The sequence below is a fragment of the Hibiscus syriacus genome, unplaced genomic scaffold (genome assembly GCF_006381635.1).
Source record: "Hibiscus syriacus cultivar Baekdansim isolate YM2019G1 unplaced genomic scaffold, ASM638163v2 tig00111917_pilon, whole genome shotgun sequence".
In the NCBI taxonomy this organism is placed as follows: Eukaryota; Viridiplantae; Streptophyta; class Magnoliopsida; order Malvales; family Malvaceae; genus Hibiscus; species Hibiscus syriacus.
Genome location: NW_024063213.1, coordinates 658,185 through 682,917, shown reverse-complemented (window position 1 = coordinate 682,917; position 24,733 = coordinate 658,185). Strand labels below are relative to the sequence as shown.

Here is a 24,733-nt window from a genome sequence, read left to right as displayed (position 1 = left end):
AAATATTATATTATATTATAAAAAAATTATCAATAAATATAATTTAATAATTAATATTTTATAAAAATGATACTAAAATAATATATTAATATTAAGTATATAAAATATTAATATTTGATTGTTTATGATTTGAAGTGAAAAGTTCGTAAAATCACTTATGGAAAAATTAAACCGTAAGTCATTTTCTAGAAAATACAAAGAAAATTCAGTTGACAAAAGAAATGAATTATATTGACCATCTGTTTTCTACCAACCAAACATTGAAAAATGAGGAAAACATTTTCTAGAGAACCAATTGCAGGGAACAAACAGATTCCAAGTCTTGATTTATCCACTTTTATGTTCTTAGATTCAAGTGTGTATATATATATATATATATATATATATATATATATATATATTTAGTATTGTTTATTAATAATAAAATTACAATTAAGTAATAGTGCAACGCTATCAAGTCTGTTTAGTTAAAGATATAAAAAAGAAGTCTCAAGTAAATATATTGTTCTTTTATTTTAATTATCAAATTGTTTATTTACACAAACTAAAATATTAATACATGTAATATGCGTTCACAAATTGATTTATTAGTTTTTAATTGGTACCGAGAACATTTCTTTTAGTGTTACACTTTTTAAATTGAGGCGTTCGAAATGGATACTTACACACACTAGGGAGTGTTTCCTATTTGATGACTCTGATTTGGACTGCTATTGCTTGGCAGGTTACGAGGGTTGGCATTGGTGTTCAAAGTTGTCAGCTTTGTTCACAAACGTAATTGGAGGGTTGGGGTTGTCCATAACTGGGTAGCGGCCACGGTGGTTTTCCGTGATAAAATAAATGTTGTGAAGGGGATATCAATGGTGCTGGCAATTTGTGGTGTTGCTTCATATGCTTTGTCAACAGATTAATTAAAAGGGTGAAAAGTCCACCATCCAAAATTAGCACGCTGTGTTCCCAAGTTAACATACCACACCATAACGGAACAATGAACTAAAAGTAAAGTGGAATACAACCTCGTATCGCAGGGCAGTAGCCAGTCAAGGTCACTTCAGACCCTTCATCGACGATAATACATATTCATACTCGTACATATAGTTATTCTCAATCGTTAGAAGGGCCTTCGATTGACCACTTTTATACTCACTACAAGATCCTGAAAAGCCAGGAGGTGACGAGATTAGTAATTGTTTGGCCATAGCTGTTGGGTCTGCTTTGATGGTGGCTGGCCTTGAGACCCACTCAGGGACCCGTTCCTAGAATTTTGTTGATGGTCCAGCGATACTCCTGTTTGTGATTGGTAGAAACTTGGGTATCCGAGAGACCCAAAATGCTGTGAAGGTGGTTGTTGCCCTTGTCGAAACCCATCTGCCTGCTGGTTCTGCCCCTGGATGCTGTAATATGTGCTTGCAGGAACAGCAGACAACGTTCGTGAGCCAGGTCCATGAATCCACATGGCCGAATTCTCATTCTATACACAAATAAATAAAAAGGACCCCCTTCAGATTCAAAGCAATATAGAGAAGGCAACAACTAAATTCATAAATACTGTAGAACTACAAGATATCATGGACCCTTGGGTGTAAAGGGAGAAAATGGAAGGACATACTTTTCATCATACGCAATCATTTGGTAATAAGTGCAAATCATTCAATTCAAATGAGCTCTCTCAATGCTTTGTAGAGCAATTACCTGCTGAAGTGACATCAAATGATTGTTGTCCTTATACTGAGAACTAAGAACATCATCATAGCCAATGATTGTGCCTGCAGGTGCAGTAGGAGGATTGAGAGAGTGTACCCCAGGGATGTTGGTAGAACTCCCAAACCCATATCCAGGTGGGACTGCAGCAGGTTGAGGCAAGCTGCTAACAGAAACACTGTTCTTGAACTGGGGAAGCATTGCTGCCAGGGACTGAGGGTAGTTACTATTACCAGCAAATGTTTGCTGGAAAGCTGATGGCATATATGTGTAACTCTGAGGTAAGAAAGGATAACCAATCATGTTGGCAAAGTGTCCCAAAGGAAGCGTAGGTTGAGAAAAAGGGTGCATGGCTAGATGCTGCTGAAGTGCAGGTCCTGTGGCAACTTTGGCACCAGGCAAGGACTGTAGAGTAGGCTGTGGTGCAGAAATTCTAGCTGCTCTTAGAGCCTACACATGTTCAATAAGTTAATCAGGCAAGTAACAATTAAATCTAACCAATCACAGAATTGTTCAAGTTAGGCGTCCAAATAGGACTTCTCTTTTCCCTTTTTACCACCCCCACTCCTAACTCTCTTGTTTTTTATTGTTTTACATGTTTTAACTCCCTTTTCTGACTCGTTTATTAGTGAACTATTATATCTCCATGGATTGTGAAAGGTGTTCCACAAGAAATATTTTAGTTGTTGTGACTCATTCCCCAAAAAGTGGATCCCACAATAATCAATATCAAATACGTATCAGGTAGAAACAGATGCAGAATTGAGGAATGCCCTAAGGGAAGGCCAAAAGTAGTCAAAAGTCACGTTACATGTTGAGAAACTAGTTTGAAAAAAACATGATAGGAAAGAAGAGTCCAAGTGTGTTTGCATTTCACCATAGAATGCGTCTTCAAAACCAAAAGCTATCAGGTCACATATAAATGCATGACTGTACATACACAATGACACTACTAATTATAAGAATATGAAGTTTCATCTTGCTTCATAAAATCTTGAATAAGACTCCCTCTGAAAAAAAATGCAAATAACTTTAAATTGCATGAAGGACATATATTTTATAGTTTATATTCGTCCTTTCTTGTCTGTCTCTTATTCCTCTCTTTTTACACAAACCAAAACCAAATGAGCACAGTAACTTCTCCCAAGTTTTTCTTCCATTTTCTTTCAATTTAAATGATCATTAAATGCTCACATGCAAATATTAGCGAAAAAAGAGGAATAAATGAATATGTTTTTCCTTATGGGCCACTTGAACCCTTAAATACGTTCAACAATAAATTAGAACCTCGAAAAGTGTAAAAGAATCGAGAAAACAATAAAATAAAGCAAAGCATACCTCCGTCGTAGTAATGGTCGGACCACTGATGGAAGAGGCGGCATTGCTGTATTTCATTGGCATTGACTGAGTCACGGGGAAGGGTGAATATGGAAGATCTGGCTCCCTAGCAGACTGAAAAGTCGATGTCAACAAGGTGCTTGGCAATGAGTTTGTATGCCCTTGCTGTAACAAAAATCATTATGTTCAGAAGAGACGATCAAGATGCTGCTATCTAGCAAAAATTTACATATGAAATAAATTTTCAAATCCAACTGTAAGGAATATGGTTGAATCGTCAGCATGGAATGATAATTTTTTTGTGTAGTAAAGATGCATTACCATTACACTTGAGAAAGGATTGAGATTTTGCATTTGAGCGCTTGTCTGCATGTGAGTGAAAGCAGGGTTTAATTGCTCTGGGTTTTCATAGTTATAACCAGGTGCAGACGGAGGAAAAGCATATTGGCTCCCTTGGGCAGCTTCAGAAGCATCCTGTTTCAAAATCTCTGGTCGAGAATCTTCAGGTACCTCATAATTCCCAGTGCTCGTGTTACTTCTATTTATTATATTTCCCTCCGAGTTACTTCTGAGATGGTCGTCACCATAATACTCGGTATCTCTGGAAGCAAAAGTTTTTACATAATTGTAAGGAACAAATAAGTAAAACAAGGAACTCAGAACTTAAGAAGAGCATACCTATTATCTGAGTGCCCGATAGTCATAGATGAGGCATCTGCTGCTTCAGGAACCTTGTCCAAATTATTCTTTGAGGCCATTGATGCAAATGGGCCAGAAAATGCAGAACCAATGCCAGGTCCAAAACTTCCGAAACTCAAATGCGAACAGTTCTGGGTGTGGACTTGTAAATGATTTGGAATTATTACAGAAGGATTATCCTCTTCAGTTGGGGGCTCCCGATCATCATTATCTAAATTAAGTTGCAGCAAATTTACAGCAACCGATGAAGAACCATCTTTTTTTTGATAAGATTTGAAGGTCTCTTTAAAAACCTCCTTCTTGATTAATGAAGCTTGTAAAGAAGCTCCTTAATCATGGGAAGGAGGAAAAGAGTGCCTTATAATTTCATTGAAGAAAATAAGAATTACAACCTTGGAAAGAAAAATCCAAGAAATACCCTTACAACAATTCTTGAGCCTTAAAACCGAACTATAGAAGTGAACAACATAATAATCAACCTATACCAGCCTTTGCTAGAGCATCGGCATCCACATTAGCTGTCCTTGCAATCCATCTAACAACCCCCCCGACGGTTTTAAGACACTCAACAATATCTCTAACAATGAAACCATAAACAGCTGGACATGGGACAACCTTATTGATCCAGTCTACTGCAACTCTGCTATCACTCTCTATGATCAACCTATCTTGAACTCTCCCTAGGACAGAGGTAAAGAAAGAGATACCCCTTTGGATAGCTTTAAGTTCCTTCAATGTTGGAGGTCCAGAACCATCCGGTTCCTGAAAAGAACCAAGGATTGCACCAGAATGATCCCTCATAAGACCACCCAGACCTGATTTTTCCCAATCACAACTAATTGCTGCATCCACATTCAACTTGATGAAACCCGTAGGGGGAGGTAACCAAGGGGTTATGGAAGACTTCAAGAAATTGTAGGACGAGTAAGAATCCCCTATAGAAGGATCAGAGATTAAGGAGTCCTTAGGAATAGAAACATCCTTATTCTTTGCTAAATACCAAGAGGCCAGCCTAACTCTTGTTAAGAAGAATAATTCAGTCTGATCGAGCTTCCCCCCTTCAAAAACTATGTAATTCCTGAATTTCCAGATTGTCCAAATAACAGCCCCTGGAATGAAAGTCCAAATTACCGAATTAGATTTCAACTCATCCCAAGCAAGAAGAAAATTTTTTGCTTCTGCAGAAAACACAGAACTAAATCTCCAGAAATTTAGAAATTTATTCCACAAAGACCACGCAACCGAACAGGAGAAGAACAGATGCGAAGAAGATTCTTCAACCATTTTACAAAGAGGACATAAGCCATCCTCAATACCTTGAACTCCTCTTTTAACCAATTCGGATTTAACTGCAATTTTTTGAAGCACAATTTGCCAAACTAATGTTTCAACTCTAGGGGGAACCAATCCTCTCCAAACAATCTTGTTCCAGAAATGAGTCTCTTCTGAAATTGAAGCACAACTCTTAATACAAGAACCGACTGTATAAACCCCATCCCCACTGCCTTTCCAGATCAATCCATCGCTAGAATCAATAGATATAGAGAAAGAAGAAATGATGCTCACCAAATTGCACCATTGTTCAAGCTCCCAATCGTTTAAATTTCTTCGAACTTTAACATCCCAAATCCAACCCGAAGAAATAAATTCCCCGAACTCACAAAGTTTACCGAATTTATTAGTTGACAGTGAAAACAGTCTAGAAAATAGAATCTGAAGTGGAAAATCAGCAGCCCAACTATCTTGCCAAAATCGAACATGCTTACCATTTCCGACATAAAACTTGAACAAACTACGAAACTTACAACCAAATGAGTCTTGTTTGAAATGGTTATTAACCACTGATCTCCACAACCAGGAGGATTGAGAAGGAATCTTGCTGTCAAACAACAGTCTAGAAGAGTCAATATTGTATTTGCTACAAATAAAATTTCTCCAAACATAATTTCTCTCATTTGCAAACCTCCAAGACCATTTCCCTAGCAATGCTCTGTTCATAAAAATCAGATTCCGAACTCCCAAGCCTCCCTCAGTCTTTGATTTGCAGACATCATCCCATTTAACCCAGTGTATCTTCTTAATACCATTGCCCCCTCCCCATAAGAAATTAGACATAATAGAATTGAGAGTCTTGAGGATAGAAGCTGGAATCTTAAAAATAGACAAAAAATACGTAGGTAGTGAGGACAGAACGGATTTGATCAAAACCAGTCTCCCTGCTAAAGAAAGAGTAGCAGCCTTCCAACCTGCTAATTTAGAGTGAAAATTCTGTACCACTGGTTCCCAGATAACAGAGGAATTCCTAGTTGCACCTAGAGGGAGGCCTAGATAATTAGATGGAAAGTTTCCCACCAAACAACCGATAGAATCTGCCCAAGTTTTAACCTCCTGTTGGGATATATTAATCCCGAAGAGTCTGCTTTTCTTCAGGTTTAGTTGCAGCCCTGACATAACCTCGAATACTCTAAGCACCCTCTTCACATTCATAATTTGAGTCTTCGAAGCTCCACAGAAAATAATTAAGTCATCCGCAAACTGCAAGTGTGAAAGATTAAAAGACCCCTCCTCCTTTCCAACTGTCAAACCAGCAAATAAACCCTCCGAAACAGCTCTTCGAATTAAAAGATTCAATAATTCCCCCACTAAGTTAAAAAGTAAAGGCGAGAGTGAACATCCCTGTCTAAGACCCTTGGCCATTGGAAACTCCTCGGATGGAACCCCATTAACTAACACTGAGATTGAAGCTGTAGAAACACATCTCCTAATCCAACTTATCCATGTGAAACCAAAACCCATTTTTTCCATCACTTTGAACAAGATAGGCCAGTCAACCGTATCGTATGCCTTTTTGAAATCAACTTTAAACACACAACCCTTTAGCCCTTTCTTCCTCCAATAATCAATACCCTCGTTAGCAATGAGTGAGCAGTCCAAAATTTGTCTACCGGGAATAAAAGCGAATTGAGTCGGGCTTATAAGATCTTCTATACAACTTCTAAGCCTCCTTGAAAGACACTTGGATAATATCTTATACACTCCTCCTACTAGGCTTATAGGTCTATAATCATCAAGACTTCCAATGTTAGATTCCTTAGGAATAAGGGTAATAAAAGTATGGTTAATACCATGTTCCCATTCTTTCCCTACAAAAAATCTGTGAAAAAACTGCATAATATTCCCCTTAAGAACAGACCAAAACCTTTTAAAAAAACCCAAATTCAATCCATCGGGCCCCGGAGCTTTATTACTATCACAAGACTTTAGAGTTTCCCAAACCTCCTCCTCGGAAAACTCCTTCTCTAAAAGCATATTCTGTTCAAAAGAAATTCTGGGGAAGACCAAACCAATATCTTCAACTTCTAAAGTAGACCGATCATTATAAATTTTGAAAAAATGATCTTTGACCTTGGCTTTAATAACAATTGGATCGTGAGTAGTATTCCCATCAACAATTAAAGCATTCAGAGCATTTCGTTTCCTCCTAACTGAAGCACAAGTATGAAAGAATCTTGTGTTTCGGTCCCCATCATTAAGCCACTTCTTCCTAGAATTTTGAAGCCAAATCTGCTCCTCAATTCTGTGAAGTCTCCATAACTCTGCTCTACAAACACTAAGCTCTTTAGCAATCCCCTGAACAGAGCTGTTATTCAGCTGCTGGGCGTCTTCCTCAAGCTTCTGAATTTTCTTTTCCAAATCTGATATTGCTACTCCCGGAAATTGATTCTTCTTCCCTGACCATTTCTTGATGGCAGCTTTAGAGTTCGATGAAGAACCATCTTCAGCTGAGGTAAGAAGAAAGAAGGGTGTTAAGTCCAAAAAACATTCATAGCAGATAACAATTAGGTATGAACTAAATCTATACTCATGATGAATCCATTATTTGGGGAGGACGGTGGGGGGGGATAAAAAAGGACGGAGCCAAGAAAGGTGCAAGTATTTCATAAACCTTCCCTAGCTGCCACCCCCTAATAAAACCAAATAACTCAATTGTTTCTATCATCCATCCGATAGCTTTTTTTAGTTCAGGTTCACAAATTCATACAGTATATAAAGGGGAAATGATAAAATTCAGAAGCTAGGAACATATGATACTGTCATTGGGAAGGGAGAGGCAACATAAATAATTCAGCAGCCATAAAACATACACACCCACATGGCAAGACAATCAGAAATGGGTTGTCAAAGAAATTGGAATCAGTGTATGCCTTCATCAGTATACAGCAGTATACTACCTTCATCATGAAATGAAAAAAATTGAGTGATTAAAAGCACTACACTAACCGTCATCATTCTCAAAGGCATGTCCTTGAGGCTGATAGGAATCCATATCCTTATACGAGTCGTTATCATAAAGTGATGAACCTCTAGAATTATCCTCTTGTATATTTCTACTTGATATAGAAGGGGACCTAACATGGTCACTATTGATGGTTTCAAGAGGACCATCATCTACTGCATGAGCTTCCTCCAACTGGGACTTTAAGTGTTGATTAGTTCTACCCCAAGGCAAGTTAGATGCATTAGCATAAAGTCCAGATTCTGAAGGTGCTTCTATGACAGAGGTCACACTAGCAGCAGATGGGTTCTCAATGGGGGGCCATTCATCCCTTGGAGAAACATGCTGGTTTTTGTTGACATCAGGCTCATAAGTAATATCTGACACCTTGGAAACATGTTCCTGTAAGTTGGAATGTAATGCGGCCGAAGGAGGTACCGCATGTTGCCTATTATTAGTGCTTTGTTGAGAAGAGTTTGGCAGGGCAGAAGCCTTGTTTTGTGGAATGCCCATCTTCACGATATCAGCCATTGATACCTGACCTGGAACCCTCACCCAGGCAGATTGATATCCAGTAGGCTGTGATGCAGAAGAAATCACATCACCTAAACCTACTGTGGACATTTTATGTTCTGAAACCACAACTTCACTGCAAAACCAGCAAGAACTCTAGTTAAGATAGGGAAAGGAAAACTAAATTCGGCCAACTAAAATTCTGAAAAGATGTTATTGACAAATGTTTGAGTGCCTCATTTCCAAACTCCTGTCAAGATGCTTTGAGAATTATAAGGAACTATTTCCCATCTTTCCTTCCTAAACTAGCCATCTTTGACACAATGATCATTTCAAACACTTACCCAGAGAGGATTAATGGTGGAAGTAAACTAATTTCATTAAGAATGATTTGGTATAAATAGGTATCATATTAGAAAAATAAATAATACAATGGCATGAACGAAAAAAAGAGAAGGCTAGCAAGACAACCCATTCAGGTCATTAGTCATTACTCACTAGAATTCAAAACTTATGGATGCTTTTCAGCTCCTTGGTTGACTAGACATGGTGGAACTCTCACTTTTGAGACTGTTAATAGTAAATACCTGTGCGATGTAGGTCGATGATTCTTGCTGTTTCCTTGCATACTGGATGCATAGGATGAAGAGGCTGCAACTGCATGAGTTCCATTTTCTCTCTTCTGTGAAGGTTTACCATGTGATGGGCCAGACTCTAACCAGAAAAAGTACTCAATCAATAAGAATTCATCTATAAGTGTTCTAAATAATTTCTTTAATGGAGTATAACTAACAGTTCTCCAAAGCAGCATTAGAGTATGTTCATAGTCATACCATTTGAATAGTAATGGGATGAGCCACCACCCCCAATATATCGGTCTGAACCACTCCTACCACCACGACTCCCAGGGTTATTGACACCACGAGGCCTTGGATCGACCGTGTCCTTGCTCTGGAACAAAAGGGAAGAAAAAAAGGTCAACATAGATAACAAGAACCACCAAATGCAATGGTTACAAAATATTAGAAGCTTTCAAAGATAAAGGTTGTCCTCTGAAAAGTGAATTCAATTAAAACTCAGTTTGAAATGCTAAAAGCAACAGACAATCTGTGACATATGCATGACCTATATGATTGACACTCAGCCCTATATTTTGCTCAAATGGTGCAACAGGAAGAATACGAGGCGGCAAATATAGTATGGTCTATTGGTTCTCAAAGCAAACTCAAGATTCACAAAAAACAACCATTTAGCATAGTTTGGACCGGCACACACCTCTTTTTTCTTTTCCCGTTTGCTCTTCACCTCGTTAAAAGGATCTACACGTTTCGCAAATATCTTATCAGCAACGAAATAAAGTATCATTAGAAGAGTTAAAACGCAAAACTTCAGCTGCCCCATTGTTATGAAGCAAAGTAACTCATACTTTTGCATTCAATCGAGAATTATATTAGTGATGATATCTCCTCGAAATATATGTCTTTAGGCTTCTACTTCCGGTTCCGAAATAAATAACATTATTTCATGGAAATGGAATACGCAAATAAACTATCAGCAAATGCTTATATATTATAATAATGTTATTACTGGAAATACACTCAAGCTAAAAACCTCCGAGCCAACCAAGAACCCTAGCAATTAAGTAGATTTTATCTTTACACTCTAAGCTAAACACCGAGCCCAGAAACCCAGCAGTCACCCTTCGCATAACAAGAACTAAACATGGTTTTTATCAACAAAACACCCACTAAAATCGAAGAAAATACTAAAAAATAAAAATAAAATAGAAAAGGCAGGAGAACCTTGAGAGAGGAGACGGTTGAAGGCCTCGTTAGGGTCCATGTTACACTCTTTAAGCATAGCATAGATCTCGGGTTCAGGGCAGTTAACAATCTCTTTCAAGCTCTGGACCATCTTCCGAGACCCAGGCGGAATACCTGAAAGTCCAGTATTATTATTACCCTTCCTTAACCCATTATTTCCGCCACCGCCACCGCCGCCTCCGCCTCCTTTCCCGCTCATCCTTTCTCCGGGATACACCTCTACAAACAAACAGTCTCAGTTCGCTCTTTCCGTCAGATCTGAGAACGGGGAACGATGTCGTGTCACGGTTTTAGGTTATTTTGTGTGTTTCTTCTCTTTTGAGAAACTCAGGGCAGCTGCTCCAGATACAAATAGCAACAAGGAATTACAAATTTACAATTCTTGAAACGACGCTTTAAAAAGTAGAAAATGCTCTTTATTTTTTTTTAATTACACATACGAATATACAAGTACACAAATGGTCCCAAATTATAAGGTATAGGACTTTAAATGAAATCAGATAAATACTCAGATCGAATGAATTCGACTCGAACTTGAGCTCAACTCGAATTCTTAATGAGTCGAAAGGAACTAATTGATACTCGACACGAAAAGCTCGTAAGCAGCTCGAAAATATAATACGTTAAGATTTTATTTTTTTTAAAAAAAATTATTAATAATATTAACATTTTATGTGTTGATTTTTTTTAAAAAAATACAATAAGGCTTTCATGTATTTAAAGTTCAAGTTCGAGTTTGAGTTTGAGGATTCAATCTTGTTAAGTTTAAGATTTTTTTTTTCATTTCGAATATTTTCGAGATGCTCACGAGCTTCAGTTCAGGATTTTGAGTTCGAGTCGAGCTTAAAAATTTAAAGCTCGCGAGTTTTCGAGTCGAGTCGAGCTCTATTTCTGAGTTTTCGAATCGAGTCGAGCTTAACATTACTCGAGTTCGACTCGGCTCGTTTACACCCCTAATAGGGTGATGTTATTTTGAATTTTCTAATTGTTAAAAATTATAAAATAATTTCCTAATTATAAGACATTGCTTGTTGAGTCCGTAACTATTAAAAGATATAAAATAGTCACTAAATTATTCATATGTTTCAAACTCATCATTTTTTGGTTAAAAATTGTCTACAATCTAAGTTAGAAATTAACTTACTAACTGAGATATGATAAAATATGATCTCATAATCTTAAAATAATATCATATACTAGTTGATATGTTAGCGTCTAATTCAGACGACTATCAATATTTTAATAAAAAAAAGCGACATTAAAATAAATGAATAATCGAATAAGTATTTTGTAACTTTTAATAATCGATAGACTTAACAAATCAACCCAATATATATATATATATATATTCTTCAATTGACAATAATAATACGAGTAAGAACAACTTAAGCTCAGTGACGAAACTTCATGGGCTAAGGAACCTTGCCCTGTTAATTAATTTTTAAATATTAATTAACATTAGAAATATATTTTTTAAATAAAAAATTTACCAATCACTCAATTAAAAATCTAAATTTATAAAAATAAAAAATATTTTAATTTCTACTATAATAAATTCATAGTTGAACCCTCTTTTGAATCACTTCCGAGGCTTGAAAGACGATACTTACAAATAGCTGAGGTTTGGACTACTTGATCTAAGCCTGCCTATGGCTGAGTTAAATTTTTATAATTTTATATGCTTAAATTTTTAATTTATTTTAAAAAAGTTATATTTTAATATAAAATTCTGATCCATACATTCTCAATAATATCTTTTGTTTCCTCTCCTATTAATTATCATATAACTTTGATTACAGTTAGTGGATACGAATTAGGTCATTAAACATGTTTTGGATTACTTACAACTCGATTACTGTTTTTATAGGGTAAATTATATCGTTTCTTATTAAAATTTATTATCTCTTTTATTTTACTCACATAACTTTTAATTTTAATATTTTGTTCACTGAATTTTATAAATTAAATTATTTTACCCTCTCAGACGTTAAACTTGTAATGATCGGTTGACATGACATTTTTTTTATTAATATATAATGATATATATAAAAATATATATATTAATATTTAATTATGACATGTAACATTCAAAAGAAAATAAAAATTCTTAAAATTTATTCTTAAACCCTAATACCAAATTACAACCCATCCCTCTCTCTCAAACTCCCACCATGTTATTGTCTGTTTGTCACGGTAACCAGAGTAAGCATCTTAAAAGCAAAGGGGAAAAAGAGAACTTAGTAACCCTGGACGAAGGGGAGAACTTAAAAGAAACAGAAGAGAAAATCAAAAGTAACAAAAATGAAGAGAAATTAAAAGCAAAAAAAATTTTAGAAATGAAAGAAGGGAGAACACAAGAGATTTAAAATGCTTACAAGTTTGAACTCAAATTCTATAACATTTAAAGAGGCAAAAAAGAGATCAAAAGATTCAACGCTAGATCCATGAAATTTAAGAGATTTTTAGGTTAATTGGATACTAGATTTGCGTTGAAGAGGGAAAAACGAGGTGAAAACTTTTGGGGCTAATTGATCACTATCAACGATGATCGACGGTGACCGATGCGGTGGTCAGCTACGACGAACAGTGGTCAGAGTTCTACCATGTTGAGAGAAAATAAAAGAGATAAAAAGAAGAAGAGAAGAAAAAAGGAAAATGAAGGATTTTTTGGATTTTATATAGATGAAAAAACGGTGTTGATTTGGTATAAATTTAGTTTTTTTTAAAAATAATGTCGCTTTCATATCGTGTGCCATGTCGTAATGTCGTTTGTCATAACGTCTCCCTCGGGGATCCGTTAGACTTGAAATAAATTTAAATTCGGGGAAGGCGGTGAAATTTAATTTTGAAAACAATTTGATTTTAGAGTCGCCGCCAACCTTTAAGTTAGGTAGGTTGGAAACCTTAAACGACAAAAAATAGTCTGCGTTTTACCAAAAAAATTATTTTTAAGAGTTCGGGAGTCGATTACGTGTGGGGAAGGGTGAGCACCCCCACAACGCCCAAATTTTGGTACCTAAACGATTATATATTGTTTTAATATTGAGAATTACAAACTCGAAAATATATTTAAATTACGATCATGTTATTCATTTGATTTTATTCAAAAAGTGTCAACTTTCGGATAACGAATGCGCTTTTGAGTAAACAATCCTTGGGAACGTACTTCCTTTGTAGTTAGGAGACTTTCACATGGATTCCCCTCACAGAAAGACATTATTTCGCAATTTTCGTAAAGATAATAAAATAAAATAAAATTGCAAAAGTGATGAAAAATACTCGAAATAACTAAACGATGAACAAAGAAAAATATCAGATATAAAACAAACATTTATGCGAAAAATCCCCGAAAATATACATTCCCTTTAGTTGGGAGATATCTTCGTAGATTTCCCTCATATTAAAATTTCTTTTTATTTTTGTATATTAGAAAACAATGATGATTTATAACAAGGGTGTAAATGATAATCCAAATATGTACATAAATAAGGGAATAATATACAAGCTTCCTAAATTAACCACCAAGATTTAAAATACCATATAAACAAGAGTGTGAATAAATAAGACTAAAACATAAATATAAATATATCACAAGCAAAATCAATGACTAAAATAAAAATGAAATAATAAGTTAAGATGCCTAAGTGCAAATACTAAAAACTAAGTGTTGGAAATAAAAAGGACTGAAATAAAATGCTGGAAAATTAAAAAGTAGAAAAATAAAGTGCTGAAATTTAAAGTACTGAAAAATAGATAAAATAAAGTAAAAGAAACAAAAACAATTTGCATAAATTTAAAAGTTAGGGGGTTAGTTTATGCAATAAAATAAAATATTAGTAAGTTAGTAACTAAAATAAAATAACAGAAAGTAAAGTGTCTAAATCAAAAATAAATAAAGTAAGAAATATAACATGTTAGTGACTAAATAAAAAAATAATGAAACCAAAAATGTTAAAATGAAATAAATAAAATGTAAAGCTTTAGGGAATGGAATGTAAAAACACGACAACATTTGAGGGGGTTTAACGTGATTTTATGCAGAAATTTGGTGGTCATTTCGTAAAAATCTCTAAACATAGGAGGGTTTCATCATGAATAACCCAACACTTTAAGCATCCAATGTAAAACAATGACAAGAAAATGAGGGACCATAGGTGAAATTAACCCAAAATTGATTTTAAAGCATTCCCTATATTTTGTTTCCAGCAAAACCAAACAGTTTGCCCCCTCCCCTTTTCACGCAACACTGGCCAGAAAACAAAGGTCAAATTGCAGACCACTCAAACTCAATCCTGGCGAACGACGAACTTTTTCCCGGCAACGTTGTTACTCCGACGAGCACACCAGCAGCCAGGTAAACCGAATTCGCTATTCTTATTTTATTCTTTCAAAACTATACATGCATGTAAAAAAATGAAAATACCTTTGAGAAAAATACTGCTTATGGATATGATTTTTTTTGTGTATTGATTTTTTTCCGAATGGTTACAAGCTGCTTTCTCCCCCTTTTTTACATTGTCTTGATGGGGTTTTATACCCGGTTTTGGGTTTACAAGAAAGAGGAAAAAACAAAACCCATCTCCTCTGCTTTTTGTTACATGGACGAGAGAGAAAAGGGGGATTTGATTTCAGCGAAAATCACGCTAACAGTCAGTGCATGTAGGAGTGATCGGCGCGAATCTCGCTGGTGATGATGTCAGGCGAGCGTGGAAGTTGAAGTGGTCCCCTGTTTGTCCCTAGACAAAATTAGAGTATTACAGCTTCCCCTCTTTGCTCGTCTGTTGTGTAAACAATGATGAAGCAAAGACAAATAATGGCCTAATTTTGTCTAGCTCTGATGTTAGCTCTGTATCTGGAGCTCCAATTCTTTGTATGGAAATAGAGAATTTAAAGACTACAGTGTTCCTTCATGTTGAGGACTTCGAGTAAATCTGGATATAATTTAGTGTTAAAGACGACACTGTTCATCCATGTTGAAGAGGTCTGGCCTTTTGAAGATGTCGTTGTTCCTTCTTGTTGAGGGAATCAAGTCAATATGGAGATAATTTGGTGTTGAAGACGACTCTGCTCATCCGTGTTGAAGAGATCTGGTCACTTTCAAATAAATTGTTTATTGAAGATGATGTTGTTCATTCTCGTTAAGGAAGTCGGGTTAATCTGGAGATAATTTGGAGATAACACGGTTCCTTAGCGTTGAGGAAGTCTGATTGTCTGTGGATGACACTACTCCTTCGCGTTGAGGAGATCGGGTCAATCTAGAGATAATTTGATGTTGAAGACGACGCTACTTATCCGTGTTAAAAAGATCTGGTCATTTTCAGGTAAATTGTTTGTTGAAGATGACGATGTTCCTTCGCGTTGAGGAAATCGGGTCAATCTGGAGATAATTTGGAGACAATATGGTTCCTTCGTATTGAGAAAGTTTGATTGTCTTAGGATGACACTGCTCATCCGTGTTGAAGAGATCTGGTCATTTTCAGGTAAATTGTTTGTTGAAGATGACGATGTTCCTCCGCGTTGAGGAAATCGGGTCAATCTGGAGATAATTTGGAGACAATACGATTCATTCGTGTTGAGGAAGTCTGATTGTCTTAGGATGATGTTGATTCTTCGTGTTGAGGAGATCGAGTCAACCTGGAGATGATTTAATGTTGAAGACGACGATGCTCATCCTTGTTGAAGAGATCTGGTCCTTTTTTAGGTAAATTGTTTGTTGTTGAGGACGACACTGCTCATCGAAGGGTGATACGATACGAGGGTGATGACACGGTTCTTACGTGATGAGGACGACATGCCATCTTTAGCGACGACAACACTATTCCTACGTGATGAGTACGACTGGTTTTCTAGAGGTGACACAACTCCTATGTGATGAGGAGATCTGGTCGGGGATGACACGATTCCTATGTGATAAGGACGGCATGCTATCTTTAGGAATGATGATAACACGGTTCCACTCTGTTGGGGACAACTGGTTATCTGAGTTGACACTGTTTGTTGTGACACTAAGTCGATCCATTGGGCACGATATCCTTCTTCGTGAAGTTGAAATCGTGGGTAACTTCTTGTTGCTCGATCGTAGTCAACCTCTGTCTTCTTTTCGGTTTAAAGACCATGGTTTGAAAATTCAACTGGAAAGTAGTTCATCGAGCTGAATGGAATCGAACTCGAAAGTTTTCATTGACAAATAGTTTTTCTCAACTTAAGCTATATTGCACTGAGCGGAAAGATTGCCTCAGATCTTCTTCTTGACTTGAAAACCTCGGCTTCAACCAGAAATTAGTTCCTCATTGCTACCATGCGGTTGATATGTCATCAAGTTGAATGGAATCAAACTCGAAGGTGTTTTTTAACAGATAACCCTTCTCGTCTTGAGTTATGCCGTAAATTTGACATGTCCTTGAGCTAAATGTAATCAAACTCGAAGGATGGTTGACAGATAACCCTTCTCGCCTTGAGTTATGATGTAAATTTGATATGCCTTTGAGCTGGGTGTAGTCGAACTCGAAGATCTTGGTTGGCAGATAGCCTTTCTCGCCTTGAGGTATGTGTGAATAGTTCCTTTAAGCGAAAAAATGACTCCCCTTCACTGGTCTAAGCCGGTCATAATTCTTCAGGTAGTTCCCCTTAACGGGTCTGAATCAAGTGAGATGATCTTCGGATGCCTTTAGAAGATCTAATCGTTCGCATCAGGATGTTGAATCCCCAAAGATGCCCTAATATTCAATGTTGAATCTCCAAATATGCCCCAACATTTGCTGTTGAATCTTTAAAGATGCCCTCTATTACTTCAGCACTGATTCTAAACATGAGATTTATGTCTGAGAACCACATGTCATCTACCAAGATCCACTCTAGAGAGATTGTCTTGTTTGAAAAGTATTTTTCTTCTTCTTTTTTTATTTTCAAAAGTTATGAAAATATCAATTAGAAGAGTTTTGAAAAATATTTAATCAAAAGTTTTGAAAATATTACCTCTTTCTAGGTTTAACAATTGAGACAACTCATAAAACTAGAGTTCATTGGATATCAAAGAATTAATTACACTGTTAATCCTTCAATAAATTATAGCTATTTGACATGTGTCAAGATCAAATCTATCTTTGGGAAATGGTTAGGTGAGGAAATGGTAAAATGTCTCAGGTTATTATTTTTAGTCAATGGTTTGGCCTTTTTGATGTTCACTGATTTTATGGGGTAGCTTGTATGCTCCTCTACTGGAAGTGTTTTCCGACTCCCAGCTCTCATGGTCACACTCGGATTGTGCAATGCCATATCAAAGAATTTGTGCGATCTCCTCTGTAACACCCATAACCCGTATAATTATACCTCTACAGATTATAGATGTCACCCGTTTTTCTAAAACCATTCCATAATTTGAGAGCGATTTAAAATTTATTTTCTTAAAATAGTAAATGATATTATAAAATTATCATACAATAAAAATTACGTTTCGTTGTAACCAATTTAATTCAAAATATTTTTATTTATAAATAGTAAATAGTACTCAAACAGTGAACAGTGGGGGAATCGATTCCCTGTAGCAGGGGAATCGGTACCCCTTTTATAATCTAGAAAATTTGGTTTAAAACGGGGTTACTGTTCATGCTACAATACTTTCGAAAATTTCATATAAATCTCATAAAAATTAACCTTTCATCACGATAACAATTTCCAAAATTTATTCAACAAAATAAATTTAACATTATCAAATTACATGCCACTATCTAAATCAAAATCCATCGTAGGATGTCTTACTGATATTTAAATATACCTCTCGATGCTTGCTGTCGTTCTGAACTGTTTATTCCATTACATGCTTTTTACATATGCGTGAAAATCATCACACGCTAAGTATAAACTTAGTGAGGCAATTAAAACAATATATAGTGCAATACAATTCATTCATGAATTTAGATTTCAAATCCAATGCCATAAAACCATGCTAATAGTATCTTCAATATTTTACCATGATCAAAATAATATAAAATTTCGTACCTTTCATCCCATAAGCTCATAAGCTTATTTTTACCAAAATACTTACCATTTAAATTCCATAAGCTCGTAAACTTATTATTATTTTTTTCAATATACTTGCCATTATTCCGTAAGCTCATAAGCTTATTTGCATGGTTACCATTTATTAACCAATAAAACATAATCCATAGCCAATAGCCCAATATTAAACCTTGAGGACCCTGGGTATTCGAGTAATATTTGCACCGTAGTCCTACACATAAGGTCGTGCCCACCATATACACCGAAGTGTATTACACATAAGGTCGTGCCCACCATATACACCGAAGTGTATTATAAACCTACAGTTGTTATACTCTATGGCATGCCATCTATACCCTGTCCCTCAATGACTTACTTGGGCATATAGTCTATTTTATTCGATCCATCCATGGCAAAGTATATTATCAAATTTAACATTGGACAGTTCATACCCGAAAACATTCATGGTAAAATATCACATTTTGTTTTCATGATCAATGCATTTTAATTTCATACTCTGACATCTCAATGTCAATTTATAAAAATGATATAAAATCATGCTGATATAAACAAGGTCGACTTATCGCAAGTCTTCCTTATGATGTATAAAACATCCATGTATAATTTCAAGCATTTATTGCACTCACCTTGACACTTTATGTCTTTCAAAATATATAAGCCTCACTATTGTCCACCATAAGCCCTTTTATATTTGATTTGCTTCGATTTCAAATCAATCACAATCTGTATAAATCATCAATTCATAATAATACATATGTTAGTATTTTACTAACATAAATACATTCCACCATATCTCCATACTATATTTGAAATTCATCATCTATCAAAATATTTAACTCTTAATAATTCCTTATAACATTGGAACCCACTTTTCCAATTTACTCAAAATGGTCTTCACCATTTTACCACTTAATTTCTTAATACCAATAATTCCAACATTGAAATTATTTCCATTCAAATGCTTTTACAAAAGCATAAATACATTTAAGTACCCCAACTATGCAATTGTTGTACTTAAATCACCAATCATTTCAATCTTCCCAAAATAATCAATTTCACATCTAACACTCTTTTCAATTCTCAAACAACAGTTTCCAGCATAGTACATCAATTATACAACACTTACACAACAACCCATAAATTTCCAGAATTCAGACAACTCGCACTACCCTTAAAGAATCATTATTATGTATTGATATAGACACTAGAATTCAATTTCGTTTCTTCCGTTAAAAACTAGACTCGAATATGAATCTATCCATATAATGAAATCCTTATAATTCATTCTGTACAATTTATGGTGAATTTTCAAAGTTCACCAACATAATCTGTTTTGTACAGAATTCTGCTGTCCGACTTTTCTGACCTTTTCTCAGTTAAAAATTCATATATATTTGTATACAACTTGAAATTGATCCCCGTTTATTTTAAACAAAACTAGATCCATATATGAACACACTATATAAAAATAACCTCCAAATTATTTTTATATATTTTCTGGTGAATTTTCGAACCTACTGTAATTCCCAAAATCTAAACTATTTTTCTTTAACCTCATCCTTATGTTCTTCATCAATTCATACAACCTCAAAATCATCAATAATCATCATCAATTTCAAAAACCATTGAATAAACCCAAATTTCCAGATTTGGGGATTTTGAAATCAAGCAAGATAATCATGCAATATTGGTACCAAATGATAGCGTTTTTCGCAAATAACCATTTTCTATTTTCATCATACTCATAATCCTAAAGAGATGGCTTGAAAATAGAATTGAAGCTTTGTTCTTACCTTAGGAGAATACCACGTTGGCTGGAGAAGAAGATAGCAAATTTGAGTGAAATGTTGGATGCATTTCATCTTATTTTACTCTATATTCCACTTAAATGAATATAATATTCATTTAATTGTGATAAGACCAAATCACCCTTAATGAATCTCCAAAATCACCATAAAACCAAGTCATCTGATATTACAAAGTCAAATATAATTTAATTTGACTTTGAACTACGAAAATGCCCTGAAATTTTCAAAACTTGCATTTTAGTCATTAAATTTCACTGTTTCGGTTAAATCTGAAAATTTGCACATTTCCAGACCAAATTTCTCTGATCTAAAATATTATAATAATATTTCCAACCATTTTATAACATCCTCCAAATTTTTGTAAAATTCCAATTCGATCGGAATTTATCGATTCCTTACCGGCTTTAACTCTTTCTTTACTAAATTCCAAATCCAACAATATGATTTCCATAAAACTCCAATCTCAAGAGTAAACCATATATTTATGGAATAAAATTCTTTTTAGGAAATTATCACTTAATTCCCTAAACTTTTTCCCAAATTTTCTACTTTGACCATCAAACTTTCCAAATTTTCATTTTGGTCATTGTCTAAATTTTTGGGGTATTACAATTCTCCTCTCCTTAAGAAAATTCATCCTCGAATTTTAAAACTTTCTATGAAAACACTAACTCCTCTTTTATGAGGATTGCACTTTCCATTATAGATTCATAACCCTAATTTAGGGTTATACGAACTGGTAAGACATAATCTCGTCTTATGCAAAAACCTCTTCTATCAACTTCTTGAATTCCAATTTTTCCTCTTTACTTTGAGAATTTTGTAAAGATCACGCACATCATTATATTTTGAACTTGTTTAATCAAATTCTTCAATCTGATTTAAAAATATCTACACATTTTCATATCATCCTCTCTATCCCAAGTAATGTCCTCTACATTATGATTTTTCTGAATCACTTTAACTAGAGAAATCATCTTGTTACGTATTTCTTTAATTTCTCAAGCTAATATTCGAACTGGTTCTTCTTCATATGTCAAATCCGTTTGTATCTTAATTTCCTCTGATAAAAACATATGAAATATCCAATCGATACTTTCTAAGCATCAACACATGAAAAATATTGTATACTTTGTCCAACTTTGGCTCCCAAATACCTCCAGAGTTAATGTTAACTGATACTCCATCAGTCCAACTCTTTGTAATACCTCATAAATTCCAATGAATCTCAGACTTAGTTTTTTTCTTTGCATTTTAGGCGCAACATCTTTTTCCAAGGTGATACTTTAAGAAAACTTTATCACCTTCATGAAATTTCAATCTCTTTTAATTTGAACCATTCAATGGTGTTCGACATTTTCTCCCATATAAAACTTCACACGGAGTTATCTTGATGCTTAATTTAATAATGTCATTGTAGAAAAATTCTACTAAAAACAATTACTTTTCTTTTCCCATGATTCCTTAGAATCAATCACACATGCTCTCAGCATATCTTTTAATATCTAAATAGTACTTTCTGACTTACCATCCGTTTGTGGATGAAAAATCGTATTGAAATTTAAATCGAGTACCCAAAACTTTATGCAATTATTTCCAAAATCTTAAATTGAATCTTTGATCCATGTCCAATATGATGGATACTGGCACTCTATGTAGCCGAACCATCTCTTTGATATATAACTCTGAATATTTATCCAATGCATAATCCATTCACATCGGAATGAAATGTGCCAAATTAATTAACCAGTCACCATCACCCAAATGTAATCCTTTTTATTTGATGTCAAAGGTTGTCCAATAACAAAATCCATAGTGACTCTTTACTATTTCCACTTTGGAATAAAAATCAGTTGCAACAGTTATGAAAGCACTTTATGCTAAGCTTTTATTTGTTGACATGTCAAATATGTAGCAACAAACTCCGTAATGTTTCTTTTCAAACCTGGCCACCAAAATGACTCTTTACATCCTGATATATTTTGTTCCCACTTGTATGCATAGTCAGTGAACAATAATATACATGAGAAAGAATATCTTTCTTCACTTCATCATTATGAGGGAAACAAATTCTTCCTCGATAAAATAGACACCCATCAGAGTTGACTTCAAAGTCGTTAGTCTCATTTTTTTTCTATCATTTTGTTTTCTCTATTATACGATATAAAAACATCGGTTTTATTTTCAATTCATCCAATAATGCACCATTTTCTTTCGACAATAATCTCACATCCATAGCTCGCAAAGCTGCAAAAGTTTTCCGACTAAGTACATTTGCTACAACATTTGTCTCACCTGAATGATAATCAATGATCAAATCATAGTCCTTTAAAAATTATATCCAGATTCGTTGTCTCAAATCGAGCTCTTTTTGAGTCAACCCATATTTCAAACTCTTATGATCCATGTAGATATGGCATCTCTCACCATACAAATAATGACGCCAAATCTTTATAGCAAAAACAACCGATGCTAACTCAAGATCATGAGTAGGATAATTGCTCTCATGAGCCTTTAGTTATTAAGAAGCATAGGCTATCACCGTACCTTCTTGCATAAGTACACAACCTAAACCATTATGAGATGCATCACTAAACACCACATACTCTTTGTCCGATTCCGTTTGTACCAACACTGGTGCTTCCGTTAAAATATTTTTTAAAGCTTTAAAACGCTCTTGACATTTCTTAGTCCAAGCAAATGAAACATCCTTTCTCCAAAGCTTGATCAAAGGAGAAGCAACCATCGAAAAGTTTTTCACAAACCTTCGATAATAACCAACAAATCCCAAAAACTTTGGATCTTTGAACCTTCTTTGGAGGTTTCCTTTTAAGCTGATAAAACAAGTCATCAATCATCAAAATAGGATATTTGTTCTTGATAGTTACTCTGTTTAACTATCGATAGTCTATGCGTAATCACATATATCCATTTTTTTAAACAATACCGATTTACCCCAAGGTAAAATATTCGATCTAAAGCATCCTCAATCTATCAATTCTTGCAATTGGTTCTTTATTCTCTTAACTCAATTGCAACCATTCAATATGAACTCATAGATACAAGATTAATGTCTTGATAACCATCAATATTGAATTCCACCTCTCAATCTGGAGGTAACCCATAATAATAAATCTAAAAAGACTTATGGAAATTCCCAAGTTATGGAAATATCATATGATCTTACTTCAGATACTTAAGTATCTATCAACTTAGCTAGAAAAGCTATTCATCCTTTTTACATCATCTTAATCATAACCATTGTTGATATCACATTAGTGACAATTTCACTTTTTCATCAATCATTAAGACTTTTGTTTTCTCCGCATTTTTCTAAATTAATCACTTCTTGTGACCATTAACCCAACCTTATTGCAGAGACAACCAACTCATTATCAAAATGATCTTAAACTCGTTAATGATAATCCCATCGAATTCATCAATAACACTCCTGAATCCCATAAGATTCACCGGTAACATAAGCCTGAATCTTTATCAGACATTTACTATTTGTTCGACTAACACTTGTATCATGACTGTGACCATGACCATGACCATGACCTATGGGTCTTCCATTATAATATCACTCGATATCAAGTAGAATTGAATATTTCTACTTTAGAATTCCTTATTTCATTCTTAAGGAAATATTTATAACTTTTCCAGATCCATAGAAATTATTCTTGAATAATTAAAACCTTTTCCATCTCCAAGGAAAGTCTTAATGTTCACATCGTTCAATAAGAAAACTTGATAAATTTGTAGCAATAACTTCATAGCAGTTAATGCTAATATCACACTAGTAAACAAATTTACTCCTTTTCTTATCATTACGAACTTGACACTTTTAAAGTTCTTGAGAATTCATCTCAATCTAAACAATAATACATTGTAGCGTGGAAAGTTGGACAATCCATTTTCACATATTTGCCTTCACAAGGTAACTCTATCCAATTTTATGGACTTGATATTTATTCTTATTGATTCCCTAATAATTCAACTTTCTTTAAACTTTAAGCGGAAATCATATTTACCTCTTACTCAATTTCTCTTACTCAAATCATCAATGATTTAAATAATTTAATGCTTAGCTTAAATATTTCTCACTTATTTAATCTTACTTGGATAAACCTCAGAATCATCACAGATTCAAAAATCTCCTTTGGATCCTCATCCGATTCGACTTTTCTTGTAAGCCATTCAAACTTTTAAATCAATTCTTCCACAAAATGGAGAAAATCCTTTATAACATCCACCCTTCTAAGGTGTTTTATATAAGTCATATATGTTCCCTTTTTGTCGATTTCAATCTCGACATTCTTTTCAACCATTTCGACTTTATTACCTTTGTCTTTAATTTCAACATCTGAACATAGTCAGAATCATCATACATTATTAAAAGTAACTTTACTCCCAATAAACATCATCACAATATATATACAAATATCAGTAACTTTTGACATCCTAGTGGCATGTATACACTTTTAACTCAAAACAACCTCGGTTTAGTCCTAGAATCGGCTAAACCTGTAGCTCTGATACCAATAAATGTAACA

At 34.6% G+C, this 24,733-nt stretch overlaps 1 protein-coding gene across 1 annotated transcript; it reads right to left on the bottom strand.

Annotated features, from left to right (window-relative positions):
• Positions 1-983: 983 nt before the first annotated feature.
• LOC120172919 lies at positions 984-10,701 on the bottom strand. The gene is made up of 11 exons (XM_039180247.1): positions 10,330-10,701; positions 9,803-9,846; positions 9,361-9,478; positions 9,115-9,241; positions 8,020-8,663; positions 5,055-5,060; positions 3,718-3,994; positions 3,361-3,640; positions 3,040-3,204; positions 1,693-2,151; positions 984-1,471 (listed from the first exon to the last, which is right to left on the bottom strand). Exons 1-11 carry the CDS (start codon positions 10,547-10,549, stop codon positions 1,181-1,183), a joined length of 2,631 nt encoding a protein of 876 aa, XP_039036178.1. The 5' UTR covers positions 10,550-10,701; the 3' UTR covers positions 984-1,180.
• Between the last annotated feature and the right edge of the window lie 14,032 nt (positions 10,702-24,733).